This window comes from Glycine soja, chromosome 19, assembly GCF_004193775.1.
Source record: "Glycine soja cultivar W05 chromosome 19, ASM419377v2, whole genome shotgun sequence".
In the NCBI taxonomy this organism is placed as follows: domain Eukaryota; kingdom Viridiplantae; phylum Streptophyta; class Magnoliopsida; order Fabales; family Fabaceae; genus Glycine; species Glycine soja.
Window position 1 is genome coordinate 39,119,925 of NC_041020.1, and position 19,258 is coordinate 39,139,182.

At 31.1% G+C, this 19,258-nt stretch overlaps 2 protein-coding genes across 2 annotated transcripts; one reads left to right on the forward strand and one right to left on the reverse strand.

Moving 5' to 3' along the window:
* The first annotated feature begins 8,589 nt into the window (after nucleotides 1-8,589).
* LOC114399375 (mitochondrial fission 1 protein A-like) lies at nucleotides 8,590-12,381 on the forward strand. Its single transcript, XM_028361564.1, has 5 exons — nucleotides 8,590-8,734; nucleotides 9,497-9,635; nucleotides 10,649-10,770; nucleotides 11,939-12,002; nucleotides 12,087-12,381. Exons 1-5 carry the CDS (start codon nucleotides 8,642-8,644, stop codon nucleotides 12,170-12,172), a joined length of 504 nt encoding a protein of 167 aa, XP_028217365.1. The 5' UTR covers nucleotides 8,590-8,641; the 3' UTR covers nucleotides 12,173-12,381.
* An 816-nt stretch (nucleotides 12,382-13,197) lies between these two features.
* On the reverse strand, nucleotides 13,198-17,200 carry LOC114399029 (DNA-directed RNA polymerase V subunit 5A-like). Its single transcript, XM_028361124.1, has 4 exons — nucleotides 16,864-17,200; nucleotides 15,773-15,949; nucleotides 14,156-14,269; nucleotides 13,198-13,529 (listed from the first exon to the last, which is right to left on the reverse strand). Exons 1-4 carry the CDS (start codon nucleotides 17,002-17,004, stop codon nucleotides 13,404-13,406), a joined length of 558 nt encoding a protein of 185 aa, XP_028216925.1. The 5' UTR covers nucleotides 17,005-17,200; the 3' UTR covers nucleotides 13,198-13,403.
* Between the last annotated feature and the right edge of the window lie 2,058 nt (nucleotides 17,201-19,258).

Sequence of the window (19,258 nt, forward strand, 5' to 3'; positions counted from 1 at the left end):
TAATTGAGAGAAAATAAAAGGAACTTAGAATTCTGAATTAAACTTCTGCACTCTCATTGCTTCTCACTGATGATCACTATTATTTTTATACACACTACACATGTAGCTATAACAAATTTCATAGCTATCAAACTAACTTCAAAATGAATCACTAACTAACTCCTAACTAACTAACTGAATTACAATATACATCAACATGACCTGCCACTAACCTCTGTCACTGCTCTCCGACCAACACCTACATTTGGCCTCTAAGCCCTTTGGCTAGAGAACCGTCGACTTTGTCGATATACTTCATGTCGATGACGTCATCCATGGTATCGAGCGCCTCATCATCCCCCGATTTGTTCAAGAGGATTTCAACCACCATCGCAACCTTGCCCCCATCGTGGAGGTATGTGCTTCCTTCTTCCCTTTTTCCCTTGGTTGACTTCTGATTTCAGTTGGTGATGTTCAAAAAAAAATTATTTGAAGAAACAATTTCTTATATTAAACACCCAAATTTTTGGTGAAGAAACTCTCATGCCACATAGATACTTTCTAATGGGAAGATTCTTCTAAGAAACAATTTCTTACACTTAGAAAACTACAAAGCACCTCTGGTTGGAGATGCTCTTATAACAAATTGTTGATACTAGTGAGTCTAAGGCTCAACTCACATAAATTTTTTGACCGATCAAAATAAAAATTTGATCTCTTATAAATATTTTATTTCAAATTAGTCCTTTAAGTTTTAAATTTTTTATTTTAATTCTTTAAACTATCTCTATTATTTGATTAAGTTAGTTATTCTTAACAATGATAAAGTATACTTGAATCTTGTGGGTACTGATATAAATATCTATAAATGGATACGATAAATATCGCTTGTTGGGGATGGATATAAAGCATACATTTACATGCAAATTTTGAATGGGGATAGGTGTGGGTACATGTACTACAAAATATATAATATCATGATAAAAGAAATTTAAAATACTCTAACTTTTACAAATTATAATTGTCTCATGCGTATTTTCATAGTTTGAAAATGTTTTACGATTTTTTCATTGTCAATACTATAAAAAAATATCTTTCTCTATGTATGTAAACAAACAACCATTCAACCATTCATCTCCCATGCAATTCCACATTCCATTCTTCACAAAATTCATTGCAGAGACACATTTTTCAATTGCAGTTTCCATAGGTAAAATCAAAGCTAACTTCACAAGCAAGTATATCATTGGATACACAATATACATTTTAGGTTTCACCAACATTTGAGAAAGATCAAGAATCTTTTTTAATGTTAAAAATTGATCATTAGATCGAATATCTCTGATAAAAATTTCAAGTTGACTTTCAAGTCTCATAAATTCCATACAAGGAAATTCGGATGTTCCCACAATGTATCTTATAGTCACAAGACATTTTCTTCCTATGTGTCTTCGCTTTTTCAACTATTTTTTGCTATCTCATTTTATTCTTTATTTCCACATCTCTCTAGCTCGTTGATGTCCATTGATTCTTTTAATCTCTATTTATTCTAATTTCTAGTAATTTTAATTATCTACTATTGATTATATTATATCTTATTTATCTTATATATAAATATAAAATAAATCTAATATCTTATCTTATTTTATTTCTTTTATATAAAAATATAAGATAAACTAATATGTTTAAAAACTAGAAGATAAAACAAATATTCTATTTTGTCTTATCTAAACTATACATATGTATTTTTTATCTTGTCAACTTTATTCATGATGAATATTATTATTATTTTTGTGATGTTACATGAAACGGTATGCTCTGTGTCGTGTATTTTTTTTTTTGTTATAGCAGTAATGAAAATTTAGCCAAATGATTTGAGCTTGAACATGTAATTTTTGTATTAAATGTCTTTTGTTTGTTTGGACTTTGGGTTAAAAAATTCAATGGCGGTAATATATAATTTTTTATGAGGACAATTTTTTTATATACATAAACAAATAAAAAAATCTAGTGGGGGCAATTACCCCCTCAACAGATAACTTGCATCCACCCATGATTATATATACATGTTAATTTAATTAAAATATTTTACATATATAAACAAGTATATATTATACTCCCTCCAAACTCAAATATAAAACAAATAAATTCAATATGTGTTATACTAAAATATAATCAAATTTTAATTAACTCTTTCTAATTTAATGATAGTATGTCCCAAATACCCTTCATTTATTAGAGATTTATTTTCAACAACAACAACAACAACAACAATGCCTTATCCCACTAGGTGGGGTCGGCTACATGGATCAACTTCCGCCATAATGTTCTATCAAGTATCATACTTCTATCCAAATTATTAAGTTCGAGATCCTTTTTGATAACCTCTCTTATAGTCTTTTTGGGTCTTCCTCTGCCTCGAATTGTTTGTCTTCTCTCCATCTGGTCTACTCTCCTCACTACAGAGTCTACCGGTCTTCTCTCTACATGCCCAAACCACCTAAGTCTATTTTCCACCATCTTCTCTACAATAGGCGCTACTCCAACCCTCTCTCTAATAGCTTCGTTTCTAATTTTATCCTGTCGAGTCTTACCACACATCCACCGCAACATCCTCATCTCCGCTACACCTACTTTATTCTCATGTTGGCTCTTGACCGCCCAACATTCTGTTCCGTACAAAATCGCCGGTCTTACCGCAGTCCGATAAAACTTTCCCTTTAGCTTGATCGGTACCTTTGCATCACATAACACCCCCGATGCTTTTCTCCATTTCATCCATCCTGCTTGAATGCGATGATTCACATCCCCTTCAATTTCCCCATCATCCTGTATAACAGACCCAAGATATTTAAACCGTGTGACTTGAGGGATAATATGGTCTCCTATTTTCACCTCTGAGTTAGAAACCCTCCTTCTTTTGTTGAACTTACATTCCATATACTCTGATTTGCTTCTGCTTAGGCGAAAGCCATGTGTTTCTAGAGCTCGTCTCCAAGTTTCCAACCTCTCATTCAACTCCTCCCTCGACTCTCCAAGGAGGACTATGTCATCTGCAAAAAGCATGCATCTCGGCGCTATCTCTTGGATTTGTTCCGTGAGAACAACCTTATCTTTTTTTGTCCTATGCAATTAGTGTAGAGGGTACTTTAGAAAATAAATTAACTTTTTTATTGAGACTATTAAAATTAGATAATGTTAACTAATTTTCTTGATGAGTATGATTCAATTTTTTTCTTATATTTTCTTAAAGTATATTTTACTAATAATGAGGGATCAAGTTACTACAAGAGTAACTCTTCCATTCACATACTTCATTTTCTTGAAATCTAATGGTTGTATTAAGTAGTTAATCTTAACAATTGAATTTCAAAAAAATGAATGATGAGAATGAAAAAATATCTCTTGGAGTAATTTAATCCATCCTCTTTACTAGTTATTAATTTAGTGACTAATATTACATAATAATAAAAATTTAACACAATTAACCTTGTGTTGTGTTACTTTAACTTTCATACTAATGAAGATAAGTATAAGATAATGAGGTTACTCAATTGCCGATATGATGAGATGATAGCTAGTAAACATTATGAATATTTGAATTTAGTGATAAATTAGTTGTTCTAAATTTTGAATTTAGTTTGTTATGATCAATGATTTGTTTTGATTAGATAAGGATGCTTATACCTTAGTAGCTAGCAATATTGGAATCTGTTTTGATTAGATAATTTCATTCTCGAGCTTTCTTTTGTACAATGAAGCATGCTAAAGACAAATTTCTTCCATATAATTTAATACATACCAACTTATACTTTTTTTTAAAAAGGATAATTAATTTTTTATTAAGTTGAAACTGTAGCATAAGGTGTTGGTAGTTTTTAAGAGTGGTAACTTTTTAATTAATTTTTGTATTGATTTATAGATTTTATATATAAATAAAATGTCTATACCAAAAAATTATATAAATAAGATGTGAGTGATATGAGTATATAAGTACTGAATGAGTATGAGAATGAAATTAAAGTTACTACCAAGGTAATTCTGAGATTGATATATGTATTTTTTTTAAATGAGTATGCAAATTAATATTATAGTATCCAGTCCATTATTATTGTTAATTCTTTTATCAATTAATTACATTAATTTTGTAAACTACGTCACAAACTGAGAGGTTTTATGTCGGTCAAAGTGGTGAAAATTGTTAGTAAAAAAATGACAGAAGCACCAATTTGCTCTAGAAATTTTTTATACTTACGTAGTTAAGTTACTAAACTAAAACCTAATATTCAGATGAGAGAGTTTTTATTTTAGCCTAGAATAAATATTAATAAATAGAAAAGTGTCATTTTATAAGTATTTTGGATGAAATATTAAATTAGAATACAATTGGTTGTTTTTTGTGTGGCTAAGAATTAGAATACAAATTAGGTATTATTATTCTTTTGTATGACCTATGATTAAAATGGAAATAAATGGACATTGAAAGACGTTGGAGCCCACGTGAGTATTTATCCTAGTTCTAATTATTGGTTTATTTTTTCGGTGATTTGATTCCATTCGTACAATTCTGTGTGATACAATCATACAACGCTAATTTAAAAATATATTAATTTTTCTATTGTCGTTGGATGGGCTTTCTTTCCTTCCGACAAGGTGATAATAGTTTTTTTTTTCCTTCAAAATATCATTGCTTTATTATAGATTATAATTTCTTACTGTATTTTTTGATTAAATGTTTATTTTATCATTATTTTTTTGAATAAGTGTTATTTATCATTATTATAAATTATATATAAGTCAATATCAATTAATATTGATTACGCTAAAAAATATCGTACGTTACAATCGGCTATGTTATATTGAATTGTTTACGTTATAATTTAATATACCTCGTAAAAAAGCTATTAACTTAATAAATTTAGCATTTATTAATTTATAAATATTTAATGTGATTTAATAGTTACAATAATTTCTATTAATGTATGGATGTGTTATTTATTTATGGATAAATACTCATTTTACTTCTTGAAAGTGTGTGGTAGAGATAATTAACTCTGAAAGATAGAAAATTCAAATTAATTATTAAATATATAAAAAATATGATAAATTAATGACAGGCAAAATTGTAAAAACATTAATCAACTTAAAAGAAAAGTAACACATCTTTATATAAGATTTTATAATAATAAGGAATTATCTCTTCTTTTTTTTTTTTTACTGCAAAAGGATTATCTCGTGTCAATAAAAAGGACATCATTAATATAATTAGGGGTATTAAAACAAGTTTAAAGATCTTTAGTAAAATGAAAAAATTTGTCATGAATTTGGACTGAGAGTTACAACAGTATGAATTGTTTTTATTAAAATTTTGATCCCAAAAATCAATTTGTTAGGTTTGGAAATATAAGATAATATATAAGATTTGTGAAAATCTTACTCTTGAAGCACCAAGAGCGCTAAAAATAAGTTAGGAACAAAACATTGAAAAATCGAGCGACAAAGTGATTTTAGACAACATATAGTTTAACTTTGAAATTCATGTCTCCATATAAATTATCTTAGAATTATTTATTTTTTGAAACTACTAATTTATTTACTATTATATTGTTGAGATAAATACAAGATCTAATGACTGATACGTATTCTAAAATTATTGTGATAATTCTTTACTAATAAAATTATTGAATGATAAAACCGATAGAGTGTGAACTCCAAAAATTATACTGTTGCATGCAAATTCATTTCTAATATATATATATATATATATATATATATATATATATATATATATATATATATATAAACACATACACACACACACATACATATTGTCATTTTTATCTGTACGCGTTGTGGTTTGAGTTTGGAGGTGTTCGACCCTTGACAAATTATTTGTGATGATTGGTTAGATAGTTATAATTATATGTTGTCTGTTTGTTTGTGTGACAAATGGTTTTTAATCAATTTTGACTAAAAATGAGTAGAATTCCTCTATTTTACTGTTGTTTTAATGGAATAATAAAGATTTTAATATCATTTTAATTCTTGACCAATAGGAGTCAAAAGAAGGAAAATTATAAGTGCTTTGAAGGAAAATTGATGCAAAAACCTTGAAGAAAAAGTTGAAGATTGAGACAGCTCGTTTAACGCACAAGGCAGGTCCAACACGTCAACTCACTTAGCGGCCAGCTTGAGCTCAGCGTGAAAAATGCCCACGAGGAAGCCAAAAGGCGCCCTTAGCACGAATCCCTCGCTAAGTGCGTGATCGTTGTCGTACTCACTAAGCTCAGACACTACCGTGCTCAATGCGTGATCACATCGCCATACCTGCTAAGCCTAGAAGGGCATGCTTAGCGTGAGGTCGCATGAATTTTAAACTACCTTAGGCCTATAAAAGGAGTAGGAAGCAAAAGAGAAAGACACACTGAGGCTTAGAGTTCTCTATTGAATACACTCAAAGCTTGAGCATCTCTACTAGGGAAAACTCTCCTTCTTTAGTCATTCTCCCCTCTTTCTTTATTCATCCATTTTCTTCTTCCATCCCCATCAACCCATAAAGTATAAAATCTCTCATGGAAATGAGAGGCTAAACCCCCTTGTTGGGAGCCTGACAGACCAAACTCTTGTAATGTAACTCTTCCTTACTATCTATTTAATATAATTCCAGTTTTTATTGTTCTTTTCTGTGCTTTATTGTTGCTGATTGTGGTCTGATCATCCATGCTCATGCATTGTTTAGGAAGTAATGCATTGGAAAATGGTTATTTTCTACAGAACTAGGAAATGAAATCATTGCTAGGAATAGAGTGATGTTTGTTTAGTCTATTTCATGCATATTTAATCTTAACGTGATTTATTATTTTATTTTTGCAAAGGAATTTGGGAGAGAAAATAGATAAATTAGGCTCTTCCTGCGGGAACCAAAGATAGAGTATCATAGTAGATGCGGGTGGATGTTGATGGATTGACAAGTGCACCAATGCGTCTCAAGTAGTAAAGTTAAAATGGAAGTCAAAGTATCGTATCCACATAGACTTTGTTTGTACTTAGGTAGATAAATATTTAATTAAGAAAAAGATTTGGAAAAGGTAGTAGAAAACAGTAAATTAAATTGCTGAAAATTAAATCAAATAAGAAAAAGAATTAAACATGAATTTAAATTAATTAATTAAAGACAGAAAATATGATAAAATTCAATAATATTGTAGAAGAAAATTCAGAAGATAAGAATGTTGAGAACTTAGTCTACTATAGTTACTCTTTAATGTAATGTTAATGATTTTTCTATATTTATAATTATTCAAATTTACACTTGCATCTACTAGTATACTCTAACTTTGATCCCCCGTACAAAAGAACCTAATTTATTTATTTTCTCTCCCAAATCTCTTTGGAGAGCTAAAATAGTAAATTGTATTAAGAATAGAGATGTATAACAGGCTAAATAAATATCAATCTATCCCTAGTAATGGCTTTATTTAGATATTCTTTCTCAATTCTATTAGAAAATAACGTTTCTCAACGCTACCCCTAAAACTTACCATGCAAATGGGTGATTAAGCCACAAGCATTAATATTAAGCGCAAGAAAAAATAATACTAATGTAATATTCATAAATAGATAGGAAGATAAATTACATTAAGAGAAGTTGACTGTTAAGTTCTCAGGAAAAGAGATTTAGCCTCCCATAGTCATAGGAGACTTTACATTAACAAAAGGGAAATATTTAGTGAAGGGGAATAAGATAAGAAAAAAGGATGGAAGGAAGGGATGATGATTACTTATCCTACTTCTAGCCTTTACCTTTCATAAGAGATTATATTCTCTTGAAATCTGTGTCTTTTTTTTTCTCTCTCTTCTTTTTTATATATAGTGTAATATTTTCTTTCTTAATTAGTTTGATTTCCTTAATTAACTCTGTTTTCTTTAATGAGCTCATTTCCCTAATTATTTATGCTTTCATGGGTCTTATTTTACTCACTAAACATAGTAAATTTATCACTTTTAATATTCTTTAAACAAAAACTTATGTTAATTTAACAATTATTTGCTCAAAAAAAAATTAGGAAAGAAAAATTATAAATTCATATATAATTTAATCTCAAAATATACTCATAATTAATAGCAGTATCATCTTATAGTAGAAAAAAAAAAAGAGAAAAACACAAAATGTATTTCATATTAAGTTTTAAAATTAAGTAACACTACCTTCCTTCTATTCATAAGATTTAAATTACAACTTAGAAGGTGTAATTGTTTGTTTTTATAACATCTAATTTATTATGTCTTTTATATTAATTATTTTTAAACTAAAATATTCCCAATTAAATAAGGGAGAAATTATATTAAAAAAATAAGAAAAAATGATAAATATTAATGATAATACTATTTTTGAATAAATATATAATTTTAAAATAAATATATTATTATCAATTAAATTAATTATTTTTTTTGATGTTGATGAATGAGATAATCAAGTCTTATGAATAAAAGTAGTACTACTATTTATTTAACATGAAAACTTAATCATAATAAAAATATAATTGCCATTTTCCAAGCTTTGTACAGGTCAAAAAATGCTGCATAATTCCAAAAACCCCAAACCTATAAATACTAAACTATTGAGTCACTGATTAATGCTTGTAATAAGTGATAACTGCTAATGAACGCCATGTTCGGAAGCCTCTTCGAATCCATCGGAAACTTCTTCACCGGCGGTGAGCAGATCCCGTGGTGCGACCGTGACGTCATCGCTGTAATTCACCTTCATTTCCCTTTCCATTCTTCCATCAATCTCAAATCCAAACTTTCCTTTTCCCTTCTTATTTTGTTTTTAGTATTTGGTTTTTGTATTTTATAACCCTAGTTTTGCCTTCGGAGACATTTGAATATGTTAGGATTGATGATTTTTCTTGAATCCTGATTGGGAACATCAACACTGTTGCGCCTTGAGTCGATTCGCGTCTCTTTTTTTTTTTTTCATTTTTTGTGTTAATTTGTGGCTGATTTATTTTACGTTAATATCTAATTGGATGCTTTGAATTGATAATTTGTCGTAGGAATTTCCTTAAATTGATCTCGGATCTTTGTTTTCCACATTATATAACCTTTGGTAATTAGATTTTAGAAATTTGCAAATTAAATAGAGGAAGTGGAGAAAATTCTATTAGTAATTGTCTTTTAGATCAGTTATGGCGGTAAGAGAAATGAAACAACACACTCTTTGGTTGAAAATGATTAAAATTGTGTGGGTCCCACACTTTTTTCAATGAACTCTACACATAATTTTGTAATTTTCAATCAATTTTAACAAATAGGAAAGTATGTTATTTATAGAGTGTGTTGCTAACACTACTCATGGCAGTAATGGTAGCTGCAGGGATTGCAAATACACTGTTTGACTTGTTGTCGTAGGTTGGCTATTGTGTTTGCTGTGATGAAATTGGCTTGCATTGGGTGTAGGCATGTTTATTTGTTTTTCCTTCGTTCAGTCTTAACTATTTGGCATGTTTTGAAGGGCTGTGAGAGAGAAGTTGCAGAGGCTGCTAATGGTGACTCTGAGGAGCGGAAGAATGAGAGTATAATGAGGTTGTCATGGGCTCTTGTTCATTCAAGGCAAAAGGAAGATATTCAGCGTGGGATAGCCATGCTTGAAAGTACTGTAACTTACAGAATTATGTCTGTGTAGTATGCCATTCTGATCTGCTTTTGTAAAATTGTTTTATTTAAAACTTATTTAGTTAGTATTTTTTGTTTCATTCTTTTGGTACTAGCCTTTTATAAACTTTTGAGAAAAGTTATATTCTCTGTTTTTCTGATGCTTCAAAAATCAGTTGCATGTTTTCGGTGTCTATTATAAAGGTTATTCATGGGTGCAGCAGTTTAAAAGACATCTTATTAATTTCATGTTTTTCGTTGATTGAGCTTAATCATCTTTTAACATTCATTCATCTGAGAGCCCCCTCTTGTTTATCCTTGGGATTTCATGAGCCATGCCATCTCAAAACCTATAATGTATAATTAATGTACTAGTCTGGGGTGCTAGCTTGGATTTCTCAGCTCATTATAACAAAATTAATGTAATAACACTCAAATCATAAGACAACTCATTGGTTCATTGTGAGTTGTCTGATTATTCTGCCAGTCTGATGGAGAGTTGGAAATTCACCAAAATAGCATATGCAATGCAATTATGTCTGGGCCATCAAAACCTCTCAGAAGTAGCCGCTGGGTTCATTGTGGTTTTCTGTGATTATCATGCAAACTTTAATGTAAGACGGTGAATTTACTAAACTAGCATTTGCAAGGCTCGTATTTAACCAAGGCCTTTAAGATCTCTCAAATTTCCTACAACTAACTCTGTTCACTCCATATAAATATCACTGAAAATATTGTTCTGTGGTTTAACCTGCCTTGAACAATGCAATTGAGATTTCTTCACTAACGGACAGCATATTTAGCCTTTTAAATTTTCTCTTCTTTTCTATTTTAATAAAGGATAGCCTTGAGATGCTTATGCTACTGAGTTCTGGCAATTGGCACTATGACCACAGCCTCTTCCCTTCTTTCTATTGCTTTCCTTGTATAGCATTACACAGAGATGTTTGATGAAGTATTCTGACCTTTATATGCTTGGCTAACCTTTTACATCCTTAATTATGATTTGCAGCTTCCTTGGGCAATGATAAAAGTCCTTTGCATCAAAGAGAGAAGCTTTATCTTCTGGCTGTTGGTTACTATAGAAGTAATGACTATGGAAGGAGCCGGCAGCTTGTGGAGCAATGTTTGGAGGTCTGTCTTCCTCACTTGTAGATAGTAGCTAGAAACTAATTTTCTTACTTTTCCTGCTGAATTGTCATTTCATATAATGCTTCTTTTTATAGATAGTGGATTTTTATCTACAAGCCACCATAGAACTTGTCATAGTTAATTTTCTTTTTATAATACTATCTACAAGTGATAGACGGTAATTTTGTTCACTGCATATGTTATAGATAGATAATGGATCATTGTGTTGGTGTGGTGGGAGCCTAGGAATGTGAAGACCCATTGTTATCCTTATGAGATATCCAGTACCCACGGTTTTGATTTTATGTTTGGAGATTTTTTTTCAACAATAACTGAATTTCTTTTCATTTAGCTGATACTTAATCTATATATTACTTTCGTTTTTTTTCATTTTTTGAAAGTTGTCATCCTATTGGGAGGCTGCTTTTTTTATTAATATGTTATTATTTGCAAATTAGTGGGTTATATATATACAAGTCCAGTATTCATAGTCAGACGCCAGATTTAATTTTATCAGTTAATGCACATAATTTTTTTTGTAAAATATCTTAGTTGTTACTATGATGTGGTACTTTCTTGAATATTGAAAGCTAGAAAGTCTTGCACAAACAATGGGCCAAATTTGAACTCTATCATATGGGTTTTTCTTTGGATACCATGCAAATTGCTGATACACCCAGTATAACATGTGAAATTTCGGTTTTATCCTTCCCTAAAACCGATACGGATTGCTAATTTGTATGAGACTTACGTATGATTTTTATTTACAATTTATATATGTAAACAAATTAATTATTGGATAAAAATTAATTGTTACAAAATTTATTATGTAAATTTACATGTGCATTAAATATACATTAAAAAATTTAGTGTTATATATAGCGATATTAAATATTTTATAACATAATTGACATATTAGCTCAGTTGGTATGAGGCTTAGAGATTGTCAATCCATATCCCTTTTACAAAAGGGTAAAATTGGAATTTCCAATGCTATGCTAGGTGTACCAACAATTTGCATGATGCCCAAAGAAAAACCCTAAACACCATGGCATGTTTGGGATACTATGCATATACATCCATGGACTAACATGAACGATTCTCTTTGAGCCAATCCTTCTTTTTTTTTTTTTATTTCTCTCAATTTTATTCTGACCTCTTGTTCTTGCAGATTGCACCTGATTGGAGGCAAGCACTATCCCTCAAGAAAATAGTTGAAGATCGAATTGCTAAAGGTATAACTCACTTGTTTCTTGAGCTGTTATCCCTTCATTATAGCATTAACTAAGGAATTGCAAATGTTCGTTGTATCAATGCAGATGGTGTAATAGGAATTGGCATCACTGCAACGGCTGTGGGACTTATAGTCGGTGGCATAGCTACGGCTCTGGCCAGGAGGAGTTGAGAATCTTAAACGATTATTTCCTCAGAAATAATCTCAACCGAACAAGCTTTGCCTCTTTTTTGTTTTACTTTCTTCTGCAAATATGTTAAAGTCAATGGGAAATAATCCTCCGTTGACAACTACTGTTGTCAACATTTTTCTGTTTGTTAAAAGGAGCATTTTTACTGAAGAGCTGATTTCAAATTTCCCTTTCCAAATGCAATTTTTTTTTTTTTAAATTCTAGGTGGGTTACACATGCAGTACGTGGCAATAACCTTAAGCCACTGGATGTGTAAATCATTCAATAGATATGTTTATTGATAAATAAATAAAAACTATAAATGCGGAACCTTGCATAAAATGGCTCACTTAAATTATTAAGTTCATCTCGTTTCAACTAGTCACTTAAGGTATGCTTCGATGTTCGTTTGAAATGCGGTGTGCGAATTCAAAGATAAAGCTAATGATCCAGAATATCCGTTTTGCAAAAGAAAAAAGGTTTGGATGCTTCTCAGAAACAGAGATTGACTCAAACCTAGGTTTGAATTGGAAATCCAAACATACACTTGGAAGGCAAATCTTATTCCTTTTGCTGCTGCAGGGGCAACCTGGAATTTGAGGCATGGATTCTTATTCCTTGATCAAGACCAAGGCTTGATGAATATGAATACATGTCCAAATAATTTATATTAAAAAGTTTTTTTAAAAAAAAATAAGAAAAACTTTATAATAAATGAAAATACTACAAGGACACATTTTCTTCACAAATGCACAACCAGCTAATGTGGATGGATAAAGCTGCTTAGGCATGTTTAATAAGAGTCTCAATAAATGAATTTGACTTTTTTTAAAAAAAAAACAAGGCAGGTTTAATAAGAAGCTCTTGAATAAATTATAATTAACTTAATTTCATGTGTAAAATTAGAGCTTCTTTTATAGAGGCAACCACTTTGCATGTTGTCAACAACAAAAGCCTTATCTCCCAAGGTGAGATCGATAATATAATTTGAAAAACATCATCCAACTTAAACTTGTACGGTTAATGTAAAAAGAATAAAAATTGTGAATGGAATTGTTCAAAGCGGATTGTTCTTCAAGAGTTTATGAGAGAAATCTTACCACTAAATTTACAGAGTTCAGATCATTAGGATTGATTAGCTGGAACTCATGCAAATATAAACTTAAGCATAATACAACAGCTGAGTACTACCGAGTTCAACCATAAAAAATACGAGAGAGCACAAGAAACTATCACCAAACACATCGATATGTGACATGCATCTGGGTGATTTCACCACTATAGGTAACCTTAACTACTTTCCCCCTCTTGAGTCCATAATATCTTGCAATTGCATCTGTCTGTAGCATGCGGGGAAGCTGAAAACAACAAAACTTAATTTTTGTGTTGGAATATGAAAAATAAAACTGAAATAAGATTCATAGAATACAAATTATACTATAGTATGTATATGTGATGTAATAGAAAAATAAAAAATGAATACAAAATCTCAGTATTTCATATGGCTAATGTAAAGTCTAATTCAGTAATCAACCATAAATAATTTAAAGTAATACTGAGATGATCTAAATTCTAAAGCACATTTAATCATAGCCAGCATATTTCATACTTTTTCACTTGATAGCATTTCAAATTAACAAATCATATTAAAGCATGAATGGTGTGCTTATGCTAACTAGCCAACTACCATTATTAAGTTTAAATTATACTAGCAGGCTATATAAGTAACCACAGCAATGTAGCACATATCTATTCTAGACAAAATTTGAGTCAATTATCAAACAGTAAAGTTTAGTAATGAATTAAATGTGAAATCAATTGTTGCTGCTGATTCCCAACAGAAATTGGTTTCTTTTGGTAATTTCAAAATGCAACTTCCTTTTATCTACGCAAGACTCTAAATCTCAAGTGCAAAATCTTAACGAGTACAAAAGACTTAATCCATGACTGACATAGGCTTTTTTCCCAATTTATATCAACTGACCTGCTTTTCTTTGATATTGTACTTCTTCAGGAGATTTTTCTTCTGCTTATCAGTCAGCACCTGCTGCTTTGGCTTCAATACATGCTTTGTAATATTAACAAGCAAGTCTGTGATCTAAACAGAAGGGAAAAAAAGGTTTCCATGAGTTGTTGGGCATGAAACTGATAATTTTTGTCAGCACAGAGAAGAAAACTAGTCAATAAGTTTCATATTAGAAGAAAAATAAAATTGCATACACATGATTCATGATGTAAGTATTACATAAAAAAAATAACGGGCTCAAGGGTGAAGGGAGAAGGGAGGGGGGAGGTCGTGATTTTGAATCTCCCTACTGACATTTCCAACAAAACTAACAAACTAACATTTACTGATAAAAAAACATAAGTGACGATAATTAGTTAGTGGATCACCACTGAAGCAAATCTGGATACAAAATGAAGCCATTCAGGATGAGATGCCATAGTTACTCAAAATCTGTAAGCATCACAAAACTCAATGTTGTCTTTAACAAAAATTGCAAGTCAAAGGTTTCTTCGTTGACAAACTCCCAGTTTATGCAGAATATCAGATATATTTGAAGCATGATCAAATAGGGATTTCAGTACATATATATCCATATTTATGATATCTGCGTTTTAATTTATCATAACAGTTCAAATAAAAAGTTTTCTATCACATGAAGAAATTTTCAAATGGGGAAGATTGTATCGCAACTTATGCTATATAATGATTGGATCTCTCCTAATAATGAACAAATGAATGGAATCCTCAGGAAATTTCCAGGTTTCTAATCTGATTTTAAACATATGCTGGCTTCAAAGAGTATAAGGAATCATTTTCACTTTTTTCTTCTTTCCCTTCCACAAAGGAACAATTTCAAACTACATCCTTATTCTTTACCACTTAAATAGTACTAGCCATGGTTTCCAACTGAGGAAAAAGCTCTTGATTTCAAGAAATCAAGAAGCACTGAGAAACTGATGAAAATCAAGAGAAAATGAATGAAAAATGAGAGAGAGAGAGTCAAAGAAACCTTCTGTTGTGAAATCATTAACTGAATGAACTTACTCAACTGTGGAGATTCTGTTACACTAATATCATATAGCGGATAGAGTCACAGGCATATAGAAGTCACATAATGGTTAAAATATATGATATATATCAATTATATATGAATAAAATTAAGTTGTATGCAAATAAAAATAGAATACATAAAAATTAGCATAATATTAACTCAAAATTTCAATTGGCAGGAGACTTGCCAGAGATGACAAGAGGATGCATGTGACCACAACACTCATAGCGGCTGCAATAGTAGACAGAGTCGTAATCATGGATCCCAGAAATTCCGCTATGTAATAGCGCTATAGCGGTTATTTAACAACACTACAGCTAAGCATAACCGAACTGAATATTACTCAAACACCATGAAATATCTGACACAAATACCTGTTCAACATGGTTAACCCAACTATTTCAAATAGTGTAGCGCAGAGGTCAGTAATGAAAAAATAGTGTCAACTAATCCTGTTAGAAATCCAACAAAAAAAAAAAGCAAATCAAACAAAACCAATCTCTAGAACAGCTATCAGAAGTACGTAAGACAGAATTACAAACCTGGAAAATTTCAACCTTGAAGGAGAAAAGATTGACTGCTTTCAAGGCCTGGCTAGTAATATGATTCTCCACTATCAATATGAGGCCAGTCAAAGTGTCTCTATTAATAATCTGCCCCACAATGTTCTGAATGGCAGTAACTTTCACAACACCTGGCTCACAGAATATGACTAAAATCTGAAATCATCAACAATCAAGGACGAGGACTCCATATTACATTACTTTTACACAAAAACAAGCACAAAACATGTGAAAAATTTCAGTAGCAGTGCCCATGAACTGGTGTGTGTTGAGTGAGCATTAACAAAATTGATTTTTGGATGAAATTGATTTCGGTTAAAATTGATTCTAATGTAATGCGATTTAGTTGGATTTTTTTATCCTAAAAATAAGTTAATAGTAAAATTCAGTGAAATTTTTTTATATAAAGCAAAAATTAACCAAAGTTGCTTCAACTCAACATTAATCATGGACCAAGACTCAATTTTTCAACATGAACCCAAACATGTGAAATCTACCTAAAATCACATTAGCTGGTATTTCAAATTCAAATTGGTTTTGGGTAATTCAACAGGGAGCCAAACACACACTTAATCCCAATGCGGTCCAAGTATCTGTTTAGTTTTACAAAAATATCAGGATTGATTTTTGTTTTTGGTTTACACCAAGGATATCTCCCAACCAATAATGGGAGACTAATTCCTTTAGAGATCGTAGACACCATTGAAGTGAATTCTGCCTCTTCCAACAAAGTCCTGTCCATTCAAATAGTCACAAATCAAACCCCTAACAACACGCTACCCAGACATTTACCAACTGTGCTGGACGTGATTTCAGTACAGTTACAGATGTTCTTTTGCCTTAGTTTAGAAAATTCACATAAGTTTTTCATCAAACTTTGCTCCCAGAGTAAAAAAAAATGATAATATTAAATCACTTCACCCCCAAATCAATTTAAACTAAATTCACTTTCTTTCAAAATCAATCTTACAACCGCTCACCTAAACATGCACTATATAAAAACTGAATTTTTCTCAAGATTCTACGGGAAAGACATTGAAATAACGAAAATGAAGAAGAAAAAGAGATACCCTTTTGGAAGAGTTGGTGGCATGAGTGAGGGAGAGGCGAAGGCGATCAGGGTCCGGGGATTGACCATGCATGTTGCGGAAATCAGAGAGAGAAAGGTCGATTTCGTGAGAGGGAATGGAATAGCCTCTGTTTTTGAGCATTTCGAGAGTGGTTCTGCGAGACAAGTAGTATCTGTGGCTCTCCACGATGCCATCATCCACGAACTTGCTCAAACACCCTTTTGCTTCTTCTTCTTCTTCTTCTTCCCCTCCCACTCTCACCCACTCCAACAACCCATTCTCTGCTGTGAGTGCTGCTCTTCCGCTGCGGTTCTGTTTCAAATTTTAATGGATTGCTGATTAATAAGAATTAAATTAAAATGACACATATGAAAGAAAGCATTTACTGTTTGAGATTTTAGAATTTGACTTTTTCTATTTTCAAAAATTTATCCCCTTTCCACATAAGTGGTCTAAGTGTTCATTAGTTTCAAGTTAAAAAATTGATTTCATATGTTTGATATTATGTTGGAGAAGAATTTAAAAAATTATATTGAATTTTACTTATGACTTAATTTGATAATAAGATATTCAAACGTAAATCTGTAAAGAAATATGCTGAATGTAAAAGAAGAAAGAAATAAGAAAGACCTTTCAAATTCTTACGTTATCAAAAACTAACATTTGTCAAAAATAAATATAAAAAAAAGATGTTATGCCACCGTCGATGAGCCACATGCCCACATTATAGTCAAGGGAAAATAAAAAAGTGTTTGAAGGGAAAATAAGTATTTGAAAAATAATTATAAGCTACAATTTTTAGATTCATAAAAATAATTTATTTTTCAAAAAAAATTAACAAAATTTTCAGCTGATGCTCCATGCATCTAACTTATTTTATAAATGACTTATTTTTCATAAAAATAGTTGAAATTGAAGGAGAAAAAACTTTTCCAAAAATGCTCTAAATGTCTGGATTTAAAAATGACATACCAAACTATGGATAAGGACAAAATATTATGGATTAGTAACTTACATTATTTAGACACAACAAATGTAAAAGTTTATTAATAAAAATATGTCGTGTTTATGTCGAAGAATGACATAAAAGTTGCTTACAAAATAGTATTAAAAAATTTTATGTGTAAATAAAAATAAATACATGGTGAGCTTTGTTAAGATTTTGAAAAAAAAGAGACTAGTAAAGCTTTTTCTAGTCAAGAGGAAGATTTGTTGCATCATAGTAAGAAAAAGAATAAGGTGGGAGTTGAGAGTTTCATGGAGAATGTCTATGTAATCAAACATAAGGAGGATGGTTTGCATGCCTATGATGTGGAAATGATTGTGGAGGAGAATTTGCTTAAGGGTATGTCCAAAGATGTTGTGTTGAACCTAGGAAAGTTTTGTAATGGTCATGTGATTCCTTTATCTAAAGAGGAACTTGTGAGTTGGAATTCACAATGGAGAATTACTTTGGTAGTTAATGTTTTGGGGGGAAAGGTTAATTTTTGGACTATTGAAGTGAAGCTTCAGAGGAGGAATGAAGAGCGAGAAGATTCATATCATTGATATGCATGATGGATACTATTAAGTGATTTTTACCAATGAGGAGGGTTATAAATTCACCTTGTTCAAGGGCTCTTGGATGGTTGCCTCCTTGTTTATCATTAGAAGCTTTTTCTTTCTAATTCATGCTAAAGAGTTAAAGAAGGTCACGCTTTAGATGTGTATTTGGCATCTTCCCATTGAACTCTACAATGAGATTTTCCTTAAAAGGATTGGTAAGACACTTGAGAGTTTTTTGAAAGTGGATTGATTTGCGTTTATCCATTCTCAAGGAGAATTTGCTCGTGCTTGTGTGGAGTTAGATCTTGACAAGCCTTTGGTTACCCATATTATACCTAAAGGGTTTTCTCTTTATTTAAAATATGGATGTTTACATGCTATTTTTTTAGATGTGGATATTTTGGCCATAAAAAAGATCAATGCATGGAGTTTTTAGAGGCTCAACAAATTCTGAGATGAAGAGGACAATGGTTTCTAACACATTAGAGGTAGAGAAGGACAAGTCATTATAGTAGGAGATTAGGGTTGACATCAACCCAATTATTCATTCACCCACACTCGTTGAGAATGCTACTTAGTCCATTAATGATGTTAACAATGATTACAGACCATGGATGATTGTCTGATGCAGTGGTTGGAATAAACAAGGAAAAAGTGGCACCGTTGAAAGAATTTCAAAATTTGAAGAGAAAAAAAAGTTAGACAAGATGCTACCATTAAAGGAAGGGTGGAGATGAGATTCTTAATTTTACAAAAGGAGGATAATGTGGAACCAACTTTGGAAAATGTTTATAATGGTTTGTTAAAAGGGAATAAATGTATTTTAAATAAGGAAATTTCAATGCTTAAT

What these genes read in the sequence shown, in the direction of transcription:
- LOC114399029 (XM_028361124.1), bottom strand. Translation starts at nt 17,004, where the DNA reads ATGCTCAAAAACAGAGGCTATTCCATTCCCTCTCACGAAATCGACCTT. An exon ending in TCAAGGTTGAAATTTTCCAG is followed by an intron (nt 14,270 to 15,772) that starts GTTTGTAATTCT and finishes CCTTCTGTTTAG; the next exon opens with ATCACAGACTTGCTTGTTAA. An exon ending in ACAATATCAAAGAAAAGCAG is followed by an intron (nt 13,530 to 14,155) that starts GTCAGTTGATAT and finishes TGTTGTTTTCAG; the next exon opens with CTTCCCCGCATGCTACAGAC.
- LOC114399375 (XM_028361564.1), top strand. Translation starts at nt 8,642, where the DNA reads ATGAACGCCATGTTCGGAAGCCTCTTCGAATCCATCGGAAACTTCTTC. An exon ending in TGGGATAGCCATGCTTGAAA is followed by an intron (nt 9,636 to 10,648) that starts GTACTGTAACTT and finishes TATGATTTGCAG; the next exon opens with CTTCCTTGGGCAATGATAAA. An exon ending in TGAAGATCGAATTGCTAAAG is followed by an intron (nt 12,003 to 12,086) that starts GTATAACTCACT and finishes GTATCAATGCAG; the next exon opens with ATGGTGTAATAGGAATTGGC.